Genomic DNA, 12,068 nt, shown 5'->3' with positions numbered 1-12,068 from the left:
ACTCAAGATCGAAAAGAAAGCAAAGAAAAGTGTGATTATGAAATCAACTATCAAAATAAAAGTAGAGGATTGTGCGGAAAAAACAAACAAACACACCTTTCCACTGCAGTGAGCGCAGCCGCGCACTGAACAGTGAAAACAACACCAAAGAACAAAGAAAGAAAGAGAAAGGACGTCTAAATTAACAAACAAACTGATCACAAATGTGTATAAAGCAAGACACTTACTGTTGGTGAAAAGAAATGCCAAAAAAAGGGTGAGAAAAAATAAAGTTTTTAGAGGTAAAGGCAGGAGCCCTGGGTGAACGCGTCTCTCTCCCTCCCCTCCCTCCCTCCTCCCCCCCAAGCCCAAGAGTTCGGACAAGCTGCCGCTGTGCCAGCCGCTGGGCGCGGACGACAGGGAGGGGGGCGCCCCCCCAACAGCCCAGCCCGAGGCAGGAGCCCAGCCCACGGGCGACTCCATGGAGAGTCTGCGCAGCTCCTACAGCGGACACAGCTCCAACAGTGAGCGGCACAACGCAACGAGTGGGCAGGGCCCCCGCCTCCCTCCGTCGCTCCCTCGTCCCTCCCTCCACGCTGAAAAACTCAAGCGGTGGTTTTTGTTTAACAAATCCCGTCAGCCACGTTGCCTTCGTTCTGGGAGTGCATTATGTATACATTTTCTTGGTTCTGTCGGTAAAGACACGTAGAAGGGAAACAATAAAATTCTCACGACGTTTCGACTGCAACACAAGCAATCATCATCAGGTGTGAAATCCAAATGTTCTTGCTGTGGATTTCACACCTGATGATGATTGCTGGTGTTGCAGTCGAAATGTCGTGAGAATATTTTTGTTTTATATTTTTATTATTTTATTGTTTCCCTTCTACGTGACTTTACCGAAAGAACCAAGAATATGAATCGCTGCAGTCATGAAAGCTTTAAATCGAAATATATATACATTGTCGACATCTTCCTTCTGGGAGTGCATTATATATATAGTCAGTATATTCCTTCTGGAAGTGCATTATATATTATCAAGTTTTTTTTTGGGTTAGATCGCATAAATATAAATGTTTTGTTAAACCCGCCACCACCGGACACAGCCAATTAGTAAGGTTTGTTACGTAAACAAAATATGCCAATGCGTTACTAGTACAGCATAGGCTGCCACCTGATGGTGCTGGTTGTAATTACTGGCGAAACGTCGCGGTACTCCAATTATAAATGTTGTCAGTTTACTCTCCAACGCACCGGTGTGCTGCACTAGTAACTAATTAGCACGTTTTGTTAATGTGACAAACCTTGCTAATTGGCTGTGTCGGTTGATGGCGGGTTTAACGACACATTTGTATTTATGCGATCTAACCGTACATCTATTTGTCGCGAAAGCCTACGTCTTAAACTCATGTTATATATTTTCAGCATCTTCTGGAAGTGCAATATTTTATTGCTATTTTTTGCAGCATTGGTTTAATGAATGCACACTCTACACCGATATTGACACTCAGTGGACTCACCAGCAGAGCCAGGCTGGCTTACAACAATACTGTTGAGCTGTCAGATTGGCAATGATCCTTGCACAGTATCCAACAGAGAGGATCACTCAGCCCATCATAACACTGCCATATCAAACATACAACTCAGCACGTTCATCAATAGCACGAATTATAGTCGACATTCCAGACGATCGCCCTTCACGTTAGGACTTCTTCTTGTGCAATGGAGAAGGGTCATTGCCCAAAACGTCACCTATTGTGAACGTTTCCTTTTAAGGCCACACAGTGTTAGCGAAGAATGTGTGGGATTTGTTGTTGCTGTTCGTGCTTGTGCACCACTGCCGATGGCAGCTACATCACCCGATAATTGGTTTCGCTTTGATAACGCTACCATAATAACAGTCATGTACCGCGCACCGGGAAAGAGTCCGCGGTCATGTAGGTTGAATTGCAAGGTTCGCTCCACTGAGTGTGTGGATGTGATTAGAAGGCTCCCTCTGGGAGCATGCCAATTCACTTGTATGACTCACCATGCTGCGATATAATTGCAATCGCAAGGCTTTGCCTGTGAGCGTGTACCTGCAAGAGTGAGGCTCTCTCTGCGATCATATCGATGGAATAGCTGGGCTCGCATATCGTACCATACATTGTAGTAATTCCATATCACGAAACGCTAAGGCAGTGTATGTATGTATATTGAACTTTTTTCGCACCGTACGTAGCCAACCGTGCTAATCGGAGGTGCAGCGGTGGCCTGCGTGCCGCATGCGTCCCAGAGCCCCTGGTGATGGCCTAGTCCAAGTGTGTTTGGGCGCGGTGCGTGGGGGTCACGATAAGCATCGCGGTGTCCAGCGTGCGGCCCACTGGGGGGACGGAGGGCTGCTCCTCTACAGGGGAGGCCAACCGACTCCCCCACCCCGCCCTGTGCCACGCCGTGTGTGTGTGTGTGCACCATGTGTGGGTTTGTGCGGCCACGCTGCGTGTGTTTGTGCCGCCACGCTGTGTGTGTGCTGCCATGCCACGCCATATGTGTGTGTGCCACTATGCTGCTTGTGTGCCGCTACGCCATGTGTGTGTTTGTGCTGCCACCGCCACGCCGTGTGTGTGTGCCACCACGCAGGCGGGCAGACCGTGACGACCTCGGACTCGGGGGGCCGGGCGGACGGTTGCTGCCAAGCGGCGAGCGGAGCGGCCGGCGGCGGCGAGGTGGGGCCCGGCTACTCGGGACCCTTCTGTGGGCGCGCGCGAGTCCACACGGCCTTCACGCCCAGCCCCTACGACAGCGACTCGCTCACGCTGCAGGTGGGCATGCTCGCGCCGCGCGCTCCCCCGTTGTTGCGTCTGCACATTGCTGGTGCGCTACGTTTGAGAAAGTGCTGGTGCTGCCTCCTCGGGCAGCAGGGATCAACGTAGGCGAACTTGGAATGTGCCCGCCTTGCGGCTGAGCAGCCCCGGTCCACGTGCCCATTGCTGGCCGGCTGGCCAGCTGGGCGGGCAGCCGGCCAACTGGCCAGCCGGCTGACATCGATGGAGTTTAAAGGACGTGATTGCGATACGCGTTAGCACTCACGTCGTACGTATTGCAAACGCGATAGAGTGCCCGTGTCCGCTTTCCTTCCCGAAAGCATTTGCGAAAAAAATAAATCTGGATTTTCCTTTTGCTTTGTCCCAATTTAACCGTTCCTGGGGATGCCACAGCGGCGTGTAATTTGTCTGCACGCTGGATCCTGCCATCCCAGAGGTCGCCGGTTTCGCAAATTTTTCTCAATCTCGCCGACGCCTCTGCACGCTCGCCCGTGTACGTAGCCAACCGTGACAATCGGAGGTGCAGGGGGGGAAGGACAACAAACTAAACACGAGAAGCAGCTCTAAAGAAATGCGTTTTGAATCTAGATGATTTAAAAGTGCATAGCTCCAGTGGCTTCCTAATATCGGGAGGAAGAGTGTTCCTGGCGGTCAAAATACTTTCCGCAGGGGCTGTCTAGAGGCGCTCTCTTTCCGAAGGCCCTTCCATCAGCAGTTGACACGGGCAAGTCCTTGCAGCGCTGCGCCTTTGTCCCCCGTTGTCACCTACACACGACACACATCTTTGCTGTCTCTCTCTGTTCCTCCTCCTCCTTGCACTCAATCGACGCTTTCGCTCTCTCTCTCTACTCGCCCCCCTTCACTGGAACAAACTTCCCCTCCACGTTAAGCAGTCACCTTCGCTCACTAGTTTCCGCTCCTCACTCAAAACTCACTTATTATTCCCACCCAACGACTCCATAATCTCCCCCCTCATAATCACTGCCACCGTTACTGTTCCCTCTTCATATCCCCATCATACGGCTATCACTCATTCACCCCATTCATTCCATCCTTGCGTCATCATTTACTGCCATCATCAATGTCGCTTCCACCGAATTCACGTACCACCACAGATTTGACCCCATCGTTCCCTCTCATCTATTTCATTCACCTCTTCTCCACCGTTACACTCACACACACGCGTTGCACCGCTCTTAATTCTTGGTAAAGCGCCTTAGCGAAGGCGCTCGATAAACTCCGCGAAGATCAGACCAGATGGGCGCGCGCCGCGTGCACCGCTCCACGCGTCCTCCTCAGCTCCGTTTTCCGCGCTGCTTCCGCGCCTCGCAGAAGGGCGACGTCATCGACGTCATCAGCCAGCCCCCGATGGGCACGTGGATCGGGCTGCTCAACCGCAAGGTGGGCACGTTCAAGTTCGTGTACGTGACCGTGCTTCCCGAGGGCGAGACCAACAACAACGACAACGACGCTGCGGGCGCCGGGCGCAAGGCCCGCCCAAGGCCCAAGCACCGTCGGCCCAAGCCCAAGACGGTGGAGGAGCTGCTGCACAGGATGCACCTGGAGGTGAGGGGGCTCCCCCCACCCACCCACCCACCCCCCATCCCCCCACCCATATAGAATGCATAGGGGCACGGTGGTGAGATGTTAAAGTGAATGAGTCCTCGTCATTGATTGCCATACTCAAGTTCAGCAAAGTGGTGTAACACGATGATGACGTGTGCGGCACCCATACTTTCTAAAAGGTAACCTGCGTTGAGTTTGACCACAGTAATTAGGGCGCCATGGTGGTGAAATGTTAACTGCCTTGCCTGGTGTACAGGAGGGTCGCGAGTTCGATCCCGACCCTGACGCCTGCTGTATATTTGGAGTCTGCGTGTCTCTCTCCCCGTGGTCGTGTAGATTTTCCTCCGGGTCCTCCGGTTTTTCCCTCCACATTTAGAATCAACGTCACGCGTTCAGAGTATTTGGCTGCTATGAATGTCCACGTGATGATGAGCCGCTTCGTTGAGCTATCGTTTGTGGCCAGGTCAGTTCTGAAAAAGAGCTACGTAGCTCAGTGGGCCTTAACTGGTAAAATAAAAATAATGAAAAATGTTGTTTAACCCAGGTGAGCACTCAAAGAGACCAGGATGAGTGACTCGGACCACAGGCATTAGATTGCCAGGAGGGAGCGATGGTTGCTGCTCCTGTGTGCGTGATCCCAATTGAGTAATCTGCTGGGGGTAACCTTTTTGTCGGCACCTGGGTTAGTGTCATACGTAAAAGTAGACCTGGGTCGCCAAAACGACAGTCCCCATGCTGCGAGCACCATGTGCAGCACGGGGACAGCTGCCACTGGGCGTGCCCCTAAGCTGGGCTTACACAGCAGCAGCAATCATCCCGACTCACCACTGGAAGCAGACTAACGCACACACAGGGACAGCTGCCACTGGGAGTGCCCCTAAGCTGGGCTTATACAGCAGCAGCAATCATCTCTACCCATCACACTGGAAGCAGACTAATGCACACACAGGGACAGCTGCCACTGGGCGTGCCCCTAGGCTGGGCTTACAGAGCAGCAGCAATCATCCTACTCACCACTGCAAGCAGAGCAACACACACAGGGACAGCTGCCACTGGGCATGCCCCTAGGCTGGGCTTGCACAGCAGCAGCAATCATCTCTACCCATCACACTGGCAGCAGACTAACGCACACACAGGGACAGCTGCCACTGGGGATGTCCATCCTGGCTAGACCGTAACGGAGCCCGGGAGATGAGCCGTCGACGTCAAGGCGTTGGCCGAGTCTCTGGGGGACTTTGAGAGAGTTTTAACACGTAGTAGTGGTAGGGGCTTTCGCGACCAATATTATTCACAATAGAGGGGTTTTTTTGGGTTAGATATCGTGAATATAGATGCATCGTTAACCCCGGCCACCACCCGACACGGCCAGTTAGTAGGGGCTTGCCACGTTAACAAAACATGCCAATTAGTGACTACTTCAGCACACCGGTGCGTTGTCTGTTTGCATGTTTTACCACAAGTATGTGTGGTTAATGCAGACTTGACGCCTTGCAGAAGGTGTCTGTTTGGTATCGGAGCATCTGAGCACCTGCTCTATTGCCAGAAAGGGTAAAACCAATTCTTATTTTCGATCATTCTTGTTACTGGAAAGAAGATCCCATAGATACAAAAAAAACCCCACAACGTTCACGATCCGTGCACCGTGACGTTTCGGCGGTGAACGCAACAGCAACCGGCTTCACCGGGCGATTTCGCAGAATTTGTGAAGAAGCCCTCCCTAGGTTCGGTCCTGAGCGGGAGAGGGGCCTATTCGCGCGAACGTAGCGTTGCGCGTGTATTGCGTGTGCATTGTGTGTGCGTTGCGTGTGCCTCGCGTGTGGGGCACGCAGGAGTACATCTCCACGTTCCTGCTCAACGGCTACGAGGACCTGGACACGTTCAAGCTGCTGGAAGGCGAGGATCTGGACGAGCTGCTCATCCACAACGCAGAGCACCGCGCCAAGCTGCTCACCGCCGCCGAACTCCTGCACGACTATGACCGTGAGCGTGCCCCACAAGCCCCCCCCCCACTCCTCCCCGGCCGGCAGATAAAACGAGTACCGCTTTGCGGGAGACGTGACAGCTGTCGGCAAGCTATAAGCGAAAAACTAAAAAGTAATAAAGGGCCCACGGAGAACAGGCCCAGACGGCCTCCAAAGCGGCGAGCAGCAAACGGCACGGGCAGGGGTTGTTATCATAAAAGTGGAGAAGGCGTTTTCTTGAATTTGAGCAGGGTTCATATTGTTTGGGTCTTTCGGTAAAGTCACGTAGATAGGTTCAAAGAAAACAACAAAAAATTACCAAAAATCTACGACGTTCCGATCGCAACACAAGCGTTCATCTTTTTTCTTCCTGATGACGACCGCTTGTGTTGCGATCGAAACGTCGTAGTTTTTTTGTTATTTTCTTTTAACCTATCTACGTGACTTTACTGAAAGACCCAAAGAATATGAATTCCTGCAGTTACGAAAGCTTTAAGTCAAGATTTGAGCAGGGTTGTCCTCGTGAGAGCGTGGGGGCAACGAGACGATGAGAGAGGGAACTCCAAAGTGGACGCCTGCTGTATATTTTGAGTTGGCGGTGTCTTTCTCTCTGTGCCCGTGTTCACATGGATTTTTTTCCGAGTCCTCTGGTTTTTCCCTCCACATTTAGAATCGGCATGCGTTATGAGTATTTGGTTGCTGCTATACATTTCCACGTGATAAGCGACTTCATTGGGCGATCATGTGTGGCCAGGAGCTCCATAGCTCAGTGGGCCTTACCTTGTAAAATAAATATAGTTGAATAAAATAGTTTAGTTTTGATTCAGTCGTATGTCAACCATGGTGCTAATGTTCCACATATCTGCCGGAGAGTCGCGCTGCATCTCAAGCCATCGTCACGAGGATGCCGCTTTGGTCTAGGGCTCGACGTTCCGTCTGCTGACATGCATCCCTCTCTCTGTGCATGTGTGTGTGTGGGCGCGTTGTGCGCGGGCAGACGTGCCGACTACCCACAATGCAGCGGAGGCGAAGGAGGCGGGGGGCGGCACTGCCGCGCCCGCTGCCGCCGAGGAGGAGTCGCCGCGGGACTCGGGCTGCTACGAGAGCTCCGAGCCGCTGGACGGCCCCGGTAGGGAGGAACACGGTGGGCAAGCCGAGGCCTCTGCCGATACGGCCACGGAGCTGTGACCGCCCGGGTTCGAGCCCTGGTGCTGGGTGTCTCCCTCTCTCTCTTTCTCTTTTCAATGGGTTCACAACAGCCGGTGCTGAACTGGCAAACGTTCACGACCGGTATCATTCACGGTCAGTTTGTTTTGGGTTAGGTTGTGGCAGGCTTTGATTACGAGTTCGATTCCTGCTCACGTCCAACACCAGTGACGATTATCTGAACCGGTCCTGGGCCTCTCCTAGGTCGACTCAGCCGCAAATGAGTTCCTGGTGCGGTCTGTAAAAACATCGCCACTGGGGAGACAAAGGTGAACAGGCGTGGTGCTGCCCACCCACCCCCTCATGTGCCGCGCCAGGCTTCATATATGTTCGCTAACAGCACTTGCCCCAAAAGTCTGTTCAGGCTACATGGGGGATCTTTGTCTTTTATGCATGTTGAACTTCTTTCGCACCGTACGTAGCCAACCGCGCTAATCGTAGGTGCGGGGGGAAAGGACAACAAATGAAACACGTGTCACGATGCGTCGGTTGATCGATCAAAATCTGTTACGCTCGCTATGCTTGCGTTGAACCATGTGCATATCTGACCATTTGATTATTCAAGGCACATTATTGGCTAAGGGTATATTTATCCCAGTGGGTCGAACGAAACTTCATGGGATACAGAGAGAACAAAATAAGAGACTATACACATTAGATGGTAAAACTCAGATAGAAAAGTGTTATGTCATTGATTTTCTGGAGTGCATCGGTCGTAAATTATTACATGCTATGAGCCAGCAACCTCTAAAAGTCTCGGTTCAAGTCCCGAGCCTCGGTGCCTTTCACGGCTCTCAGGAGCTGAGGCTAACGCGGCTATGGTTTGGCAGAATGAGGCGATGCTGTAGTTGAGACCAGCTCTCCTCCTCTGGTGTGCCTGAGTCTCGCACGTCCATGTCAAGCCAAGGCCATTGTGTTCCCGTGACCTAAGTCACGTGAAACGACACTCCAGGTCTAGCGTAGCTATACGCCGCCCCTCAAACGGCGCTTTCAAGATCGGGTCGGAGGATCACGCGGACGTCATCGTCTGCCGTGAGACGTCTAACCCTCTGAGCTGGAATTTGGCGGGTAGTTTCGTAGTACGAAAAGTAGGTTAGCGGGCTGTCTGTGTGGATTCTTCAATGTTGTGCATTGCGGTTTGCTCGCCGTGCGCTATGAATTTGGAAACTTGAGTTACATTGCTGGCCACGGCTATCGTCGATGTGGAGTAACATCGGAGCTGCTAAGCTGCACTGACTAGCATGTCACAACGTGGTCACACAACCCCCGTGATCAATGTAGCTCGGGGAGGCTGTGCGTTAGTGTTGAGGGTTAGTGTTGAGGCTGTGGGTTAGTGTTAAAGCTGTGGGTCAGTGTTGAGGCTGTGGGTCAGTGTTGAGGGTCAGTGTTGAGGCTGTGGGTCAGTGTTGAGGGTCAGTGTTGAGGCTCTGGGTCAGTGTTAAAGCTGTGGGTCAGCGTTGAAATTGGGGGTCAGTGTTGGGGCTGGGGATCAGTGTTGAGGATGTGGGTCAGTGTTGAAGCTGTGGGTCAGTGTTGAGGATGTGGGTCAGTGTTGAAATTGGGGGTCAGTGTTGAGGCTGGGGGTCAGCATTGAAGCTGGGGGTCAGCGTTGAGGCTGTGTGTCAGTGTTGAAATCGGGGGTCAGTGTTGAGGCTGTAGGTCAGCGTTGAAGCTGGGGGTCAGTGTTGAGCTGCTGGTCAGTGTTGAGGCTTTGGGTCAGCGTTGAGGCGACATCGATGCCTCACAGCCTGGTATCCTCATGAGCCACTGGGGCCCTCCGTGGTCCACACCACCAGTGTTTGTGACGCACAGCGAGTCGAGCAGTGATAAGCACAGGGACGCCGCCGGAGGGCTCTAAGTTGGCGCTTTTGAAACGTTTACAATGTAGCAACAACAGAACAACTAAAACTCCCAACCAACTAAAACTCCCAACCAACTTTCATCGTTAACAACACCCTTGGCCTTGCAAAGAAAAAGTACCCACTTCAGCCTCACAGGTGGCCGTGAAGAAGGCCCATTGACCGAAACGTCTCCTTAACAGGGACTCCTCTATTTATGAACATTCGACTTACAAACTTTCAGAGATACGACCAAACTGTCCTGTATCCAGCTGCCTGTTTGGACCGAGGGTCGTAAGTTCAACCGCCGTGCAATAGATGGCGTTGGTTGTCGGCCGTTAAGCACCGGCTTCTTTGAGTCTCATGACCCACACACTGGAAGGTTTGCGAAGGTGTCGGCAGCAGCTCACGATGCTGTCGCCTGTCACAAGTTGGTTGGTGATGAGGAGAAGAAGAGAGCGACTGTGCAGACATCTCTTGGTACGTTTTTCAAGAGAGTAGAGAGAAATCTCGAGCACCAAAGGGAAATCGCATCTACATCTGCAGAACGTGAAGAACCAGTGGCATCTGAATCTGCTGAACGTGAAGAACCAGTGGAATCTACAGCTGCAGAATGTGAAGAATCAGTGGCATCTACATCTGCAGAACGCGAAGAACCAATGACATCTACGTCTGCAGAACGAGAAGAACCAGAGGAATCTACAGCTGCAGAACGTGATGAACCAGTGGCATCTACAACTGCTGAACGTGAAGAACCAGTGGTATCTACATCTGCAGAACGTGAAGAACCAATGGCATCTACATCTACAGAACATGAAGAACCAGTGCCATCTATATCTGGAGAACATGAAGAACCAGTGACATCTACAGCTGCAGAACATGAAGAACCAGTGGCATCTACATCTGCAGAACGTGAAGAACCAGTGGCATCTACATCGGCAGAACGTGAAGAACCAGTGACATCTACAGCTGCAGAACGTGAAGAACCAGTGGCATCTACATCTGCAGAACGTGAAGAACCAGTGGCATCTACATCTGCAGAACGTGAAGAACCAGTAACATCTACAGCTGCAGAACGTGAATAACCAGTGGCATCTCCATCTGCAGAACATGAAGAATCAGTAGCATCTACAGCGTCAGAACATGAAGAACCAGTGGCATCTACGTCTACAAGAGATTATACAACTTTTGATGCCATTCCCCGTGTTGAGTGTACACGCCGTACACCACGTTTGGAATCAACAGGAGTAAAGTTGAACTTACGAACAATTCGACTTACAAACAGACCTCTGTAACCTAACTCGTTCGTAAGTAGAGAAGTCCCTGTATATATATTTTAGTAATGTTTTTAAATTGCTTTATTTAGTGTAATTTGTATTTATATATTTTTCATTACATTTTTTATTCTAGTTACATTTTAAATTAGATTATTTTTAAAATTGTATTATTTTAAATCGCGCTCGTGCACCACTGCCAACGCATCAGCGTCGCCAGATGAACTCTTCAACTTTCACAATGTAGGCCTTTAATCTCAACATTGAACAACGTTTCATTTGAAACGTGTTTGCCATTCATTCGTCACGAGAATGCCACACTGAAAAGCGCGTTTAATCAGTGACGACTGTGTCATTGTCACATGATAAAAAAATCATAATAAGGCCGTTATGCTCATGTGTCATCACGATCCATTGTCAGATAGCCCCGTAGGTGTCCACTGCACATTTAGTCGTTTTTGTTTTCACTTTCCTCTCTGTCTTGTTGTTAATACGCTCAAGTCGTGGCCACATCTCTCTGGCACCGATCTCTGACGATGTCGTCGTCAAGCCACTCTCTGTTAGAAGTCTTCCTCTCTTTCTGGTTCCCTCCATGGTTCCAAACAACAACAACAGCACACTTTTACATTTTTCCTGTTGTTGTCCATCCTAAATACGTTTCCAAATAGTGCCAAGAATTTACAATAACTTTTTAACGCTTTCTCACCACGGTTGAAAGCGTTGAAGCATGAGCACCGTCCGTCTGTAACGTGGAGTCGCGGTGACTCTCGATACGGACAAAAAATGAGTGTTGAAGTTGGGTGGCTTTTTGGGACTCATTCTGGAGAAAAGCGGACACATTGGTCGTAGGGTTAAAAAAGGAAACAGTGCTAAAAGGATTTGCCTTGCCGGTCAAGGCGATGGTGTAATTACGTGTGGCATGGTGATATGATGTAATTGCGCAAGCCATCATATCTTTAGATGCCACACATGACCAATGGTTGTATTACATGTGACATGGTGAGATGATGTCATTGCGCATGCCATCATATCTTGCGATGCCAGACGTCATGTGACATGTGACGTCATGTCGTTTGTGCAGCCGGGAACGTACATCACAATTATCGCCCCTTTTAAACAAGGGGACGCACGCAAGTTTGGAAAGCATTTCAGAATGCTACATTTTACGCGTCTGAAAAAAACAAGTGCATTATGTGTTTGACATTTATATCAAATGAGGTATTGATGACATTGAAAATGAGAGTGCACTAATCAATCTCAACCAGCCTAGTGTTATGCTTACATGAAGAAGACACAGTTTAGTGTTTATATAAAAATACATTCTAAACGGTCTCCCTCGGAGTGCTCATCTCCATTGCTCACCGAGTGACGGCAATGTCCATCCGGAATTCGGTGGCAGAGTGGTGGTGATCCTCGCGCCTCACGGCAAGAGGAGCCTGG

The 12,068-nt window shown here is 50.7% G+C and overlaps 1 protein-coding gene across 1 annotated transcript in view; it reads left to right on the top strand.

Moving 5' to 3' along the window:
• Positions 1 to 12,068, top strand: part of LOC144947786 (uncharacterized) — a 341,697-nt gene that overhangs the window by 314,530 nt on the left and 15,099 nt on the right. Inside the window, exons 15-19 of the mRNA XM_078877139.1 lie at positions 347 to 503; positions 2,599 to 2,780; positions 4,116 to 4,349; positions 6,179 to 6,329; positions 7,308 to 7,439. Of these exons, the coding sequence (XP_078733265.1) occupies positions 347 to 503; positions 2,599 to 2,780; positions 4,116 to 4,349; positions 6,179 to 6,329; positions 7,308 to 7,439 (856 nt within the window). The remainder of the gene's footprint in view (positions 1 to 346; positions 504 to 2,598; positions 2,781 to 4,115; positions 4,350 to 6,178; positions 6,330 to 7,307; positions 7,440 to 12,068) is intronic.

Source organism: Lampetra fluviatilis, chromosome 47 (genome assembly GCF_964198595.1).
Source record: "Lampetra fluviatilis chromosome 47, kcLamFluv1.1, whole genome shotgun sequence".
Classification (NCBI taxonomy): Eukaryota; Metazoa; Chordata; class Hyperoartia; order Petromyzontiformes; family Petromyzontidae; genus Lampetra; species Lampetra fluviatilis.
This window is presented reverse-complemented; position numbering and strand designations above follow the sequence as displayed.